The sequence below is a fragment of the Bombyx mori genome, chromosome 24 (assembly GCF_030269925.1).
Source record: "Bombyx mori chromosome 24, ASM3026992v2".
In the NCBI taxonomy this organism is placed as follows: domain Eukaryota; kingdom Metazoa; phylum Arthropoda; class Insecta; order Lepidoptera; family Bombycidae; genus Bombyx; species Bombyx mori.
Window position 1 is genome coordinate 854,721 of NC_085130.1, and position 15,501 is coordinate 870,221.

At 42.5% G+C, this 15,501-nt stretch overlaps 1 protein-coding gene across 2 annotated transcripts in view; it reads left to right on the plus strand.

Annotated features, from left to right (window-relative positions):
• LOC101743627 (EH domain-binding protein 1) overlaps positions 1 to 15,501 on the plus strand; it is a 31,291-nt gene that overhangs the window by 4,466 nt on the left and 11,324 nt on the right. Inside the window, exons 2-16 of one of the 2 annotated variants that reach the window (XM_038019736.2) lie at positions 5,154 to 5,264; positions 6,096 to 6,191; positions 6,569 to 6,680; positions 8,243 to 8,424; positions 8,789 to 8,906; positions 9,292 to 9,711; positions 10,174 to 10,307; positions 11,287 to 11,422; positions 11,648 to 11,714; positions 11,782 to 11,905; positions 12,288 to 12,417; positions 13,113 to 13,242; positions 13,696 to 13,820; positions 14,476 to 14,634; positions 15,301 to 15,383. In XM_038019736.2, coding sequence (XP_037875664.1) covers positions 5,161 to 5,264; positions 6,096 to 6,191; positions 6,569 to 6,680; positions 8,243 to 8,424; positions 8,789 to 8,906; positions 9,292 to 9,711; positions 10,174 to 10,307; positions 11,287 to 11,422; positions 11,648 to 11,714; positions 11,782 to 11,905; positions 12,288 to 12,417; positions 13,113 to 13,242; positions 13,696 to 13,820; positions 14,476 to 14,634; positions 15,301 to 15,383 — 2,120 coding nt within the window. In that variant the 5' untranslated portion in view covers positions 5,154 to 5,160. The remainder of the gene's footprint in view (positions 1 to 5,153; positions 5,265 to 6,095; positions 6,192 to 6,568; positions 6,681 to 8,242; positions 8,425 to 8,788; positions 8,907 to 9,291; positions 9,712 to 10,173; positions 10,308 to 11,286; positions 11,423 to 11,647; positions 11,715 to 11,781; positions 11,906 to 12,287; positions 12,418 to 13,112; positions 13,243 to 13,695; positions 13,821 to 14,475; positions 14,635 to 15,300; positions 15,384 to 15,501) is intronic. The other variant, XM_038019737.2, reaches the window with a different exon arrangement.

Below are 15,501 nucleotides of genomic sequence, written 5' to 3' on the forward strand. Positions count from 1 at the left end.
TGGGCCGTATGCTCGTCTGTCTATAAGGGCAATAAAAAAAAACTTTAATTTGAAATTTGATTTATCTCGGACATTTCATATTAGGAGTAATTAATAGTGAAGTTTCCCTTTATATGTTTACGATTGTTATAAATACACATTTATGCTGCATAATATATGTGCACATAAATATCGATTAACAACTTATCCAATATGACGCGGTGGTCAGTAGCTAGCGGCCCTGACTTTTGCGACGAGGGTCGTGGGTTCGGTTCCCACATCGGCAAACATTCGTGTGATGAATAGGTTTGTTTGCTGTTCGTCTGGGTGTTTTTTATCTATCACTACATAGTATAAAAAAAGTCGCTTTCTCTGTCCTTATGTATGCTTAAATCTTTAAAACTACGCAACGGATTTTGATGCGGTTTTTTTTAATAGATAGAGTGATTGGAGAGGAAGGTTTATATGTATAACAACATCCATTAAATAGTAGAGAAATCAATAATAAATTACAGTTTCCGAAGCGAAGCGAGGGCGGGTCGCTGGTATATGTATATATTAAAACGTTAAGTATGTATGTCAGTCTCGTATAGCATAGGAAATCCTTATTTGGGACTGGATGACCGTGCGTGATTTGTTCCCAATAAATAAATAAAAAACATTATATTTTACATATTTCCAGTTAGCGTAGAACTATATTTGAGTGAGAATCAGAGTAGCTGCTTGAAGTTCGCGTATTTTATGAATAATGGTCATAACATATCTTAATTTAAGTATTTATAATATAGTTTCTCTCCGAGTGTATGTTAGTGACCTCCTCTTAAACGTCTCGAACGTGTTATATGTTTTTTGTGTGTTCCAGTGGTTTCGAGAATTATTTAGATTCACAATTGAATATTGTTCTAACTTTTTTTCATTTTAATTGATCAATATGGTCAAGATCATAACGGCCTATAAAAAAATATGTAATTTTCGGATTTAAGACGTACTATGTTGGTCGGGTTCGCTGACGGTTATATAGATAGCCCGAGAGCCCGTGGGATCTACCTGTATGTATTTGACCAGACCTGAATTTTCGTACATTGAGACCCCTATACCTACCATGCATGAGGTGGGGACTCACTAAGCTCAAAGTGGTCGACGCGCCGAGCGCTCAGGTAGGACAGGTACCGATTTTGACGGATTTTAAATCCATTTGACCACGTCTGCCGTTTTGAAATTTTGAAAATATATGATTATTATTATCGGAAAATAAGAATGGCAGACCATTATCGCGCATGTTACTTTGTGGCAGACCACTTTGAAAATGCTAAATTGCATTGAAAATGCAAAATTTTGAAAGTAATTGACTAGATCTGCCATTGATTTAATAATATGTTGTTTATTATAGTCTTAAAAACTTATATTGATCACGGCAGACGTCTACATTGCGTACATACATCAACATATAATAAAATCTTAGCTACTACCCGGCCAGATGTATATTATGTTTTCCGTTCACTGTTTTAGAGGAATATAATTTACTTGCGATTTACTTTAGCAATGTATTTACCGAAATTAATATTTTTTTATATTATATATACTAAACTTCATTAGTTAGACAATAAGAAGTGAATTTTTTATGGAATAATTATAAATAATACGGTACAATGCTGATCAAAAAAGAATTCAATTCCTCATTTTTATTTCGTCAAGACAAAATTTAAAAGTGTTAAATCAGTTAAAAAAATATATCATGCATGCATTACATATTATATATATATATCAATCTTCATTCATCATCATCATCATCGGAGTCATCTTTATCGTTAGGCGACTCGTCTTCATCAACCATTGAATCGAATACTGCAAAAATAAAACATAAATTGTAAAATGAACGTAAATTCATCTGAACATGTTCGAGAAAGAATTGTTATCAACTTACCAGGAACATTGGTGATTAAGTCACTCACAAAATATGGAAGTTGGTCACCTTCGGACCCTTTGAAGGCATATATGTTGTCCTGCTCAATCCAACCATACTCCAATGGGTCTAAAGTTGTGTGTTGCTGTTTGTAAGCATTTCTCCAAATAGAAGAAATATAGTGGGCCCTCAAAAGTTGTTGATAAAGCTCACTCTTATGCGGTGGTATTGAGCTTGCCTCAAATTTTTGATTTTTTTTTCTATGATTTTCATTGATGTCTGAATATTTATAGTTGCTAACGAATAGCTGGAACCTTCCATCATCTACATCACTAGATTTTTTGGCATTGTATAGCTGGCAAGTTAAATGTTGAATGATAAAAATGAGGAATTGAATTATTTTTTGATCAGCATTATACCGTATTATTTATAATTATTCCATAAAAAATTCACTTCTTTATTGTCTAACTAATGAAGTTTAGTATATAGAATATAAAAAAATATTAATTTCGGTAAATACATTGCTAAAGTAAATCGAAAGTAAATTATATTCCTCTAAAACAGTGAACGGAAAACATAATATACATCTGGCCGGGTAGTAGCTAAGATTTTATTATATGTTGATGTATGTACGCAATGTAGAGGTCTGCCGTGATCAATATAAGTTTTTAAGACTATAATAAACAACATATTATTAAATCAATGGCAGATCTAGTCAATTACTTTCAAAATTTTGCATTTTCAATGCAATTTAGCATTTTCAAAGTGGTCTGCCACAAAGTAAAATGCGCGATAATGGTCTGCCATTCTTATTTTCCGATAATAATAATCATATATTTTCAAAATTTCAAAACGGCAGACGTGGTCAAATGGATTTAAAATCCGTCAAAATCGGTACCTGTCCTACCTGAGCGCTCGGCGCGTCGACCACTTTGAGCTTAGTGAGTCCCCACCTCATGCATGGTAGGTATAGGGGTCTCAATGTACGAAAATTCAGGTCTGGTCAAATACATACAGGTAGATCCCACGGGCTCTCGGGCTAAGAGTATCATGAAGGTTTTTTGGTCTGGTTATTGGCAGTTTCGATTTCGCTGGAAGAGTATATGTGCTATCGGCTAACATTTGTCAAGGGGCGTACATATCCTAAATGCTGCAGTCCAGTTTGAAACATCAGAGGTTTTTTCCTACCTAAGTTGATAGTCTTGACAAATAGGTGAGCTCACGCGGCTCAAACCTTTTTTAATTTATTGCTTAGGTGCGTGGACGAGCTCACAGCCCACCTGGTGTTAAGTGGTTACTGGAGCCCATAGATATCTACAACGTAAATGCGCCATCCACCTTGAGATATAAGCTCTAAGGTCTCAAGTATAGTTACAACGGCTGCCCCACCCTTCAGACCGAAACGCATTACTGCTTCACGGCAGAAATAGGCAGGGTGGTGGTACCTACCCATGCGGACTCAAAATAGGTCCTATCACCAGAAAAAAATGAATGATTCATAAAAAGTAGGTACATTGTATCACTCAATGAACGAAAAAGGCGTGATATAATAGAAGATCTGTATTTGAATAATGTATTGTGGCGGCTAGGAAATACGATATGTTTTTGTATGGCACCTTTGATATGATTATTACACCTTGGAGTGGATATAATTATGTAGGCGTTCGATGAATTTAACTCTGACTTCATTTTGACTTATAACAACATTCGATCTTAATATTATGTAGATATGTAGTGCGGACTGAGATAAGAATAAATAATAGTTTAAAAAAATTAAAAAAATACGCTTTTATAGAAAATTCAACTAAAAAATAGAAAATTTGAATTAAAAATAGTGTAAGAAAAAATGATTTTATTGTAAAAAAAAGCGTTTAAAGCGTATTTTTTTAGTTTTTTTTTTAAATATTATTTATACTTCATTTTTTAGTTGAATTTGAACTTTTTCATTATATTTTTAAATATTGAATTGTCATCGGTCCTAAGTATGCGAAATTTCGAGTTAATCCGACGTTTTGAAGGGGGTCAAAATCATGTTCAAAGATTCTGTTACAAACTAACGTACCTACGTCTGAAGCTAATAAAAGCGTATTAATTAATAAAAACATTGCATTTTCGTTTTTCTGTTATTATCATAAAGCTGTGAAATTAAATTCGTGCTTCAGGATTCTTCGAACACTATGGCATAAGAACTATAACAAAATTTTAGCGTAGACTGCGGCGGGGTTATGGTCGCGTTAATAATGCCCATGGTGGTAGTGACTATTCCTCTTCAGAAGGCGGAAGCTCGTCTGAAAAAGTAGGCAGTAAAAAAAAGCTAAGCTACAAATTATATCTTTACACGAATCGTCTTCTCGCATTAAAACTGTATAATCTCAAAACTTACTAATTTTACAGGAGAGTGTTTTAAAGATTTAACATGTTATATTTTTAATATTGATCATTTTTGCAACATTTATTTTTTATTTTTTACCAGATACATTATCAGTCTTTAAAGTAAGATAAAATTATGTATTAATTTTGTTAATAGTATGTAGTCAAAATATAGGTAAACAAAAAAAAAACTAAACTACGCTCTTTTGACATTATCTATGAGAAAAATACTGGTGATACCAAATGATTCCGCATATTAACTCAATTTGAAATATTTTTGGAAATTGTACACTTTTAATGCGAAAAGACGAAATGTGTTTGTTATTCACAATCTTATTCTCACATATATAGGTATAGGTTGACGTATGATTTATTTTAATTCAGTCTCAATGTAACACATATCATATTACAATATTATCGGTAATATGTTTATGATGCATCCGTTACAGTAGCCACATTGCTGCGTAGATAACTGCGTCCTTGATAAAGGCGTGTTCGGATTGCACTTATGAGTTCATTTATATATATTTTTAGACGACCTCACAGTCATACTGGTGCTAAGTGTTGACGGAGCCGAAAGGTTATGCTGTAAATGCCGTCACCCACTTTGAGACATGAGGTTTTAATTGTAAAACCTTGCCAGTGTGGCCGAAATAGTCAGAGTAATGGTACACATCTGGGTTCTACAGTTCGTCCTTTCACTGATAAAGAGCATGTGTGCGTTGTATCGCTGCCTTGCTTCGAAGTCTGACGTCTATAGGATAAGATAAATGTTGTTCCACAAAGACTCTTAATTTGGGCGGTGGCATACACGCTGTATGTTACGTTCTCGATGCGCTCCGAGATCGTCTTTCCATTAAAGCACGTACAAATCAAAATCGTTGTAACTTTATTTTTGCAGAAACAAAATGGCGTCAGTTTGGAAGCGATTGCAACGCGTCAACAAACGTGCGGCCAAGTTCCAGTACACCGCCTCGTATCACAGGGTCGACTTGGAGACCTCGCCCAAATGGTAGGATTTGCCACATGTTCGTATCCGCGTCATCTGGACAGATGAGAGACCGTAATCCTGTAGATAACTATGTAGAAACTGTACATCAAATGCCATGTGAATGCAACGGCCTAGTAAGGAGAATGACTATCCCGATCAAGATGTCTGTAGGCTCCTATTCGTTAAATTTCTAGGGATGTATGCAGATTAGAAACACACAAAAGGCCGTTTAAGTTGCGATCATACAGCAGGATTGATGTCTTAATAGGATACGTACTCTGCTTTGATATGAATATCGGAGCCAAACTGCGTTGTCTAAAACTAAAACATTGCTGCTTATGTAAAGGCTGTGCAAAGGTCTTCGAACAAAAAATGGGTTAATTAATTGATCATTCAATTTTACTTTGATAACCAGCTACCGACAGGCGAGGGCGGACAAGCGACAAGCTTGTGAATCAAAAGCACTGCTGTTATACGCCTTATATGAAGTATGCTAGTCTGTCTAAAGCAGGGGCTCCCAAACTTATTTTGTCTACTGCCCACGTTGAGAATAAATTATTTTTTAGCGCTCCCCTTTTTTCACCTACTTAAAAACCTCTATAGCGCAAGCTCAGTCGGTGTCTAAGAGTCCCCCTAGATGAAATCACAAATCGCCCCCCAAGCCTCTATACAACGCTCTTATTTTTTTGTGGGTGTCTTCCCCCCCTTTAGACCCGCAGCGCCCACAAAGGGGGCGTTATCGCCCCCTTTGGGAAAGGCTAAAGCAACAAAAAATATAGCGATGATATTTTGCCTCATTCACTGAGAAATTGGTGCAAGGCAACATTCTGATCTCGTTGGATTATTTTTCAGGAAACCTAATAAGTTAAGTGTAGTCTGGACGCGGAGATCTCGGAGAGTCATCAGCGAGCCTCTAGAATGGGAGCCAACTCTCAAGGACCCTTTGAAGTAAGCACGAGAGTTGATTATTCTGAGTTTGTCGCCTCAACGGTTCGACTGATAAATAAATAAATCTGTATTGAGGAAGGACGCTGGGGACATGGGCGTTATCTGCTGCCAGTTTTTATTATTTTTATTGCTTACATGGTTGGACGAGCTCACAGCCTACCTGGTGTTAAGTGGTTACTGGAGCCCATAGACATCTATACCACCCACCTTGAGATATAAGTTCTAAGGTCTCAGTATAGTTAAACGACTGCCCCACCCTTCAAACCGAAATGCATTGCTGCTTTACGGCAGAAATAGGCGGGGTGGTGGTACCACCAGTAAAATACCATGTTGATAGAATATTTGTAAGAAGTGATTACTTTGTTTCTTGTTGTCAGGGGATCGGTGATATACAATCTACCAGAGAATCACACCGTGGCGGTCACTCTCTTCAAGGATTCGCGCACTAATGAACTGGAGGACAAAGACTGGACTTTTGTACTGGAGGATGTGAGTGCTTAAAGTGTGCAGGTTGACCATTCATAGTGCGCCCTCATTCCCTCCCGCGGGTGAACTAAGGTGGCTGAGGGACGCGCGGGTTAGGGGCAGCAGCGTTCTATGATATTTGCCCACACTTATAGAGAACTAGCTGTACCCGTCCGCTTCACTAGGCATTTAAAATTAACATTATTATTTCTCACCCACACAAAGATTCTCATCATTAACGACCTCGCACTGGTGTAGGGAGTCCAACACTCATATAAATATTATCCATTAAGTACATGTATTTCGTACATGGATACCAAGTTTCAAGTCAATCGGATGCATGGGTTCAGTAGTTATAACGGAACATCCGTAAAAACCACTGTAGATTTATATATTAGTATAGAAGTATAGATATAGAGGAGTGTAGAATGCTATTTTTTAAATTATGCTTTAAAAAACCTTAATTCAATAAAAAAATCATAGACACACTACCATGTATTTGACTCACACACGCATACTTCTTTGTTTATTGTCAAAATTTTGTTATTGTTTATAGTCTGTGGTTAAATTGAGAATAGATTAATATTAATCTCAGTAAATGACCACAATTTTACTGAGATTATATTTCATCCCATATCATCTCATCTCATTTCATTTAATTTCATCCCAGTTCATTAATGTCTCAAATTAATCATCTTCATTTTTTTTCATTTCACTCCATATTATCATTTTTCATAAAAATAAGATTAAAAATGAAAATAAAACATGACTTAGTTACGAGGTCATAAAATCCCTTAAAAAAAGATTAATATTGTTTGTCGTTAATATTATTTTTCTAAAGTGTAGTCTTTGCGAAATTTGTGATTAATAAAGTATAATAGTCTTTGACAATAGAACCAGAAATAATTTTCAAATGTATACATTCAAATAATTATAGTCGAATTTCGGCTACTGGGTGACCAGTGTGCTTAGTGCGAGTTTTTTAATGTTATCGATAGCGTAAAAGTTAGCTCATATATATATATTTTTTTTTGTATCGAACGGGATCGTTTGCGTACGTTTGCCGCTAGGGGCGCTGTTCCAACTGCATACAAAATTGGCTTAACTTTTACGCTATCGAGAACGTTAAGAAACTCGCACTAAGCACACAGTAGTAATATTTAATTCACGTCCTTACGGATCCATCAGATCCAATAACCTTTGCATTAGACGCCTTCAGCTCTAACATTAGGAGCAGGCTTAGGGACCTCGGTAACCGTACTCGTCGAACTCGACAAAGAGATCGCCGTGCAACCTAACCCATGCATCAGCCCGCTGAGTTTCTCGCCGGATCTTCTCAGCGGGTCGCGATTCCGATCTGGTAGTAGATTCATTCGCGAAGCAATTGCTCTTGAGTTGTTAGGTCTCCTTCGGAGGCACTCGAGCAGTTGTTAGCAAATCCCACCCCTCCTGGCTGAGCCTTTGCTCGCCCACCTGTCCTGGTGAAACTGGAAAGGCCTCCGGGCCACCAGTGAACTTTCAATCATATAAAAAAATATATATATATATTTAATGACCGCTACTTTAAGGTCCATTTTCGTCTGCAGGTGTCGTTGACTGGCAAGCGGCGTCGGCTGGCCGTGTGCTCCGTGAACATGCGCAAGTACGCGAGCCTGGAGTCGTCCCAGCGGCCGCTGCTGCTGCGGCTGGAGCCCACCACGCACAAGATTGTGTCCGCCTCCCTGTCGCTCACGTTACATTGCGTGCTGCTCAGAGAGGGACAGGCTACGTACGAGTTTCCTCTTTATCATTCCTCAATAGTGGTCAATGCTTGGTTCCCAAGATCATGGTATGGTAGGCAGCGGCTTGGCTCTGCCCCTGGCATTGCTGACGTCCATGTGCGTCGGTGACCACTTACCATCAGGTGGGCCGCAATAAAAAAAAAAACATTTTGGGCATTCGAATGAGGGTTTTTTTACAAATAAACAACGCGTGTTCACGAACGATTTATGCAAACGAATAACTACAGCATGCTATTGTAGCTTGATAGATCCATCTATCGGCTGTCCAGTTGCTTAATATCAATCGCATTAGCAACGAAATGCGTGCTCACGAGTGCTCAGGGAGGCTCAAATCCCGCTATTGGCTTGCAGGGACGAGGACATGCAGTCGCTGGTCAGTCTGCTGTCGGTCAACAACAACTCCGACATCGCCGTGCTGGAGGACCTGGACGAGGACGACTACACGCTGTCCGATGACTCCACTCGCCAGGTGACGTCACCGGACCAGCCCACTTACACTTCAATACATTTACAAATCAAATAATGATTAATATTTTACTGGTGGTAGGACCTCTGGTGAGTCCGCACGGGTAGGTACCACCATCCTGCCTATTTCTGTCGTGAAGCAGTAATGCGTTTCGGTTTGAAGGGTGGGGCAGCCGTTGTAACTATACTGAGACCTTAGAACTTATATTTCAAGGTAGGTGGTGGCATTTACGTTGTAACCGCCTAATACCAGGTGGGCCGTGAGGTCGCCCTCCCAATTAAGCAATAAAAAAATATACTTTAATTTCATGGTCAATCTATTTATTTTTATAATTCTTAAAATATCAAATGAATGTGTCTACTTACATGATGCACTATTGAATTTCCAGATGTTGGACTTCCGTCAGCAAATGGAAGAGATGACCCAGAGCCTCACGAACAGCGACCTGGCGGACACCCCGTGCAGCGTGCAGAGCCTCAACCTCGACCTCACGCCGCAGCAGGCCCCGCCCGACTCGCCCACCACCCCGGTGCCCAGAGACGACAGACTCGATTTAAAAATAAAAATCGATTTACCCAAAATCGATTCCGTGACTTCCACCCCGAAAATCGATAAAACGGAATTCAAGCCTCTAGTATTGAAGCCCAGGACGATAACGAAAAGGAACCTTAAGCCTTTGGAGTTAAAGACGAATCTCAACAGCATCGGGCTCGAGAAGGACGATGAGAACAGCTACGACAGCGACCAGACGCCGACCGCCGACGTGGACAAACTGCTCCCGGGGAGGTTCCACAGAGACAAGACGCCGGTGAGCTTCATCACGCCCTACCACTAACTGTGCACCCGGGGACCGCACATAAGGTCCGCCCCCCATTGATGGTATCTACTCGTGACCCGCGGAGACCTGGTCGGCCCTAGGCCAGTGGCCGTACTTAGGCCGCGAAGTCAACGGGTCCTAGAGGTCACAGCTAACTAATGCCTGCGTCTTAGTAATATTTTTGTTCCTACCTAAGCTGAGAGCCTTGAGAGGCTATATAAGCGTAACTTTAACTAGTAGATGAGCTCACGGGGCTCAAACTTGACGACGTTGCTAACACGAACCCTAGCAAGAGCAGTGCTTCGCAGAATCTACCAGCGGATCGTAAACGCGACCCACTGAGAAGATCCGGCGAGAAACTCAGTGGGCTGTGTCTGAGGGTTAATTTACTCGTCAAAGAACCATGACCGGTTTTAGTCAAAGCTGTCAACACTGTGCTCCGCTACGTTCCAGGTCCAAGACCTGCTGGAGTGGTGCCAGGCGGTGACCCGCGACTACAAGACCTGCCGGGTCACGAACCTCACCACCAGCTTCAGGTCCGGGCTGGCCTTCTGCGCCATCATACACCACTTTCGACCAGACCTCATGTGAGTACCCTGTTAATCCTACTATCAATACTAAGTTCGATTGGAAACGAGTCTTATGGATGAGATCTGATCCTCCTCTATACTCCGGGCACGTGGTGACATTGAGTGACGTCACTACAGTCCCGCCGTTAAGTGTCGCACATCGACCTTAGGAAACGGGCGGTCGGCTAATGTCGGCTTCGTAGAGCGTTGTCCCTGTCTGTCTCTGCTTCATGTTCTGAGTTCCAAGTAAAATCTTCATCAATCTCGTCCCGGTTTGTAGAAGTGCGTAAGTGTCTAGAAGGGCCAGAGCTGGTCCGGCGCTCTAAACATCTGCTTCTTGTATTTGCTGTATCTTTATAAAGATTACGAATTTTAGAAAATCATTTTACCAATATATTTTGGATATGCTAAAGAACCAATTTAAAATAATTTGAACCCAGCACGGCGGGGCCCGTTGCCGTATGACGGGGGGCCGCGGGGTCATATAGTTCTCGTGGTTTGGGCAGGTATCGCACAATATGGACCCGTGGCGAGGCCTGGGGGAAGCCTGTGTCCAGCAGTAGACGTCTGTGGGTTGAAAGAAGAAGAAAAACAAGTATTAGCGAAAATGGCCTTTGTTGACCTTAGAGAATCATATTCGTTTGACACTTATACAATAAAATATTTGAGTTTCCTTTTGGACATTGCTTTTTTTATTGCTTAAATGGTTGGATGAGCTCACAGCCCACCTGGTATTAAGTGGTTATTAAAGCCCATAGAAATCTACAACGTAAATGCGCCACCTACTTTGAGATATCTAAGGTCTCAGTATAGTTACAACGACTGCTCTTCAAACCGAAACGCATTGCTGCTTCACGGCAGAAATAGGCAGGGTGGTGGTACCTACCCGCGCAGACTCACAAGACGTCTTATACCACCGAGAGGAGTAGTGTGGGGGGGACCCTCGGGGATAGCTTACATTCAAATCTGAGGAGTTGCTCGTAACGCCGGTCCCCAGCGACCTGTCGGCGCTGGCGGGCGAGGGGGCGGAGGCGCACGTGCGGGCGGCGCTGGAGGCCGGGGCCGCGCTGGGCATCCCGCAGGTGCTGGCCGTGGCCGACGTGTGCGCGCGTCCGGCGCCCGACCGGCTAGCCGTGCGTATGCATTCATACATTACATCCTTACTTAGAAAAACTAGGTTTCACTAACACTTTTGCACTTTTACAATTGGTAAACGATAAAAGCCATCCTTATTACGCGTTAACACCTGAAGAAATTAACTAATTTTCCTTCAAAAATAACCATCACGTGTGAGGCACCCTAGGGCGTCGGTCCCCGGCCCCAGTACCTCCGCGTGACGCTGTGTCCGTGTGTCCCAGATCATGACGTACCTGTTCCAACTGCGGGCGCACTTCACGGGCGGCGAGCTGCAGGTGGAGCAACTGGGTGAGTGCGGCTGCGGGTGAGGTCCGTGGGCCCGTGCGCCGTCGACTGACGCGTCTGTCGCCCGCAGGTAACGACGAGACGGAGTCGTCGTACATGGTGGGGCGCCACGACACGGACGAGTCGCTGCCCCCCGAGCTGTTCAGCCGCGAGATCAGCACGCGCCGCTCCAGGACCGACCGCGCACGACCCAAGTCAGCTACTTGAGTTTTATTCTCATTATTTTTTTTTATTGCTTAGATGGGTGGACAAGCCCACCTTGTGTTATATGGTTACTGGATCTCATAACGTAAATGCGTCACCCACCTTGAGATATAAGTTCGAAGGTCTCAAGTATACAACGGCTGCCCCACCCTTCAAACCGAAACGCATTACTGCTTCACGGCAAAAATAGGCGGGATGGTGGTACCTACCCGCGCGGACTCACAAGACGTCTTACCACCATTCGGGTTATTTACACTATTATTGCTCTATAGAATCACAGACTGATAACTCTCATGTTATTAAGTCGTTGCCGCAGTCCTAACTTATAAGCCTAAATAATGATTGAGTTTTTATGAACATTTTGCTGGACAGGTCTGAAGAACTAGAAGACAAGAAGAATAGAGTGGAGGAGCGCGGCAGTCCGGAGCGCGGCGGGGTGCGGGCGCTGCTGGGCCGCGTGCTGTCCCCGCAGCAGCAGCCGCCCACCTGGTACACGGACCAGGTCGGTGCCGCTGGTCACGAATAGATCATCTAAATATAATGTACCAGTAAACGCCCTTAGCAGCAGGGGGCGTACTGGGGGCCGCCGCCCTGTCGCAGCGGGGAGCACACGGCGGGCGCTCCGCCCCGCGTCAGGAGTATCTGTGCTGCAGGGACAAAGGCCGATATGCACACTTCCGTACACTTAAATCTTAATCCATAGGTCGCTGATTCATATCCGGCTCGAAGGACCATAAAGATGTATGCGCTGCTGAATGTGGCGTGCACAACTTGAGATTTAGATAGGAAGAAATCACTGATAGTCAAAGAATATCCGTTTATTCTATACTTCGCTAACAAGTAACTAATTGTATCTATGTATGTTGATTTGGTGAGTACCGCTGTATATGAGTGCTGAACGTCTACTGGCACTTTACACTACGGTTTGAGTAAAGCGATGTCAAAGTGCTGATGTGAATGCGCGTGTGCGCTGTACGATCTGCTCATCACGTAAATGTTTGCCCGATGTGGGAATCAAGTCTATGACCTTTGGCACAACTGACACCGGGCGTTAACTGCACTAATGAGTCAGTCAAATTGTATTGTAAAAAAAGAGGATCCAGTGATGAGACTCCCGCTGATAGTCACGTGGTCCGGCTCTGACCTTATCTGGAATTGTAAACGCAATGTGAATCATGTCAAGTGTAACTCCCGCAGCCGCTACCCGCTCGGCCGGAAAAGCTGATGACCCGCAAGGAACTGACCGATCCTTTCGGGTCCGACGAGGAGGACGAGCCGGGACCCCGGGGGACGCCCGAGCCACGAAGCAACGGAAAACTGGAAACAGGTGAGCATCCTCCAACGCCGTGGCGTTCTGTTGTGGAAATAGTTTTTTTTTTTCGATGTGTCAATCAAGAACAGCCCATGAGGAAAATGTGAGATGATATGATTGTGAGTCGTGAGGTGCTCCCCTCCACGGTGTTTCTCGAGCGCTATGACATGTCCTTCTTCAAACGAGGCTTGCGGAGAGTATTAAGCGGTAGACAGCGGCCTGGCTCTGCCCCTGGCATTGCTGAAGTCCACGGGCGACGGTAACCGCTCACCATCAAATGGGCCGTGTGCTCGTCTGCCTACAAGGGCAATAAAAACTCGCTCGGCCACCGGCACACGTTACTGAAGCCGCCGCGTTACTAAAGTTGCGGTTGTATCAGAAGACGCCGGAACACCCCGCATTCCCTCGCCCTCTCGCCCCCCGGCCCGGGTCCACGTACCCCGCAGTGACTAATGTGTACAATGACAGCGGTGGAGCCCGCGCCGGACCCGCCGCGCATGGAGCCGGCGGCGACGGACCCCCTCACCCCCCCGGCGCCCCCCGCCGAGCCTAAACCGGAAACGCCGGTCGCAGAGCTGCCCAAGCCCACTCCGGTAAGTAATAAATCCATTCAACAAAATGTAGTGTCGCCGCGCGCTCTGCTCGTCCCGTCCCCCTCGCACGCGCGGCCCCCCACGATGCGTGCGAGGGGGACGGGACGAGCTGGTAAGGTTTTGAGTTTAGAGTGTCTGTTTTAACGTTCCGCGGCTTAATTTCATTGGAAACGATTTTAGAGTAGCCCTTAACGGAAGTTAGTTTCGAAGGATCCTGCACTTAGTGATGCTTCGGTAAATATGCGTAGTTACGAATGTACAAAGAAATGAAATTAAACCGCCAATTTCAATACAGTTCTTATGTATTGTGTTTTGTGTGTGCGTGTGTTTTTTTGTTTTGATTTGTATTTTATTTCACTTGAGATTATCGATATCATGAAAACATTCCATTGAATATAATTAATGTGTAAATAATTAATGTGAAATATAATAAAGTACCGTCGCCAGAATTACTATTATATGCAGTAAAACAAACAATCAAATAGTCGAATAACGTAACTGACATTCGAAAAGTCAAATCATCATTTCTTTTCATTGTACCATCGACATCGCTTGACGTTGCGTGGCGGCTTGGATCGAACGCTTGTGATTGGACAATGCGTCATTGCGCTTCGCTGTGATTGGTCGATGCTTGCGCGCGCGTTGTCGCCGCCAGCAACTGTTGTCGCGGCACGATGAGCTCAAAGAGCGAGCGAGACAGCTGCTCGAGGCCACCAAGAGAGAGGCGAGAGAGAAAGAGAGGATCAGGCGACAGAACTCTAAGGAGGATAAAGAACTCAATGGCGTTAAGAATGGCGACTTGAGTCCGAAGAAGGTACGTGGCTCTTGTACTAGCTTTGCCTGCGGTTTCAGTTGGATGGTTTGAGGTTAGTTGACGATAAGTAGCCCCTCGATTGTTTGACTCGGGGATCCGCCTATGAACGCCGTGACTTATAAATCTATAAATCTATATATATAAAAATGAATTACTGTTCGTTAGTCTTGCTGAAACTCGAGACCGGCTGGACCGATTTGGCTAATTTTGGTCTTGAATTATTTGTGTTAGTCCAGAGAAGGTTTAAAAGGTAGATAATAGATGAAAATGCTCGGAATTAAATAAAAATAACAATTATGTTTTTCCTTTGATGTGTCTCCCGTCGGACGGATTCCTTTTGTTTGTTTTAAGTGTATTTTATACAAAAGTTTAGGTTTTTTATTTATCGATTGAGGCACTACGAAGTCTGCCGGGTCAGCTAATATCTGAATATAAATTAATCGAAGCCATAAATATTTTAAATAGTTTTCTAAGTGTAAATTGATATTGAAATATAAAGTTAACGAACCATGAATGTTAAATTGATGCGTGATTTTAATGCGCAGGATGTTATTAGATCTTCCATTCATTAATTCAATTATAGCTTTGAATAAAAAATAAAACTTAAAAAAATAGATTTAATTAAAACTATGTAGTTTAAATAAACTCGTTGTTATGTACTTACAGATAATGACGGAGGAAGAGAGACAAGTGATGCTGCGGGAGCGCGCGCGGAAGCTCATAGCCGACGCGAAAGCTGGACTGGTCAGGTATTAAAAGCTCTACCTTTTAAAGTGTTAGGATGAACTTGCCTGTCTAAATTCTTTGAACGCTAAAGGAGGTTGAGTGTTAGTCGAATAAATAATTATATTCCACTTCGACAAAGCG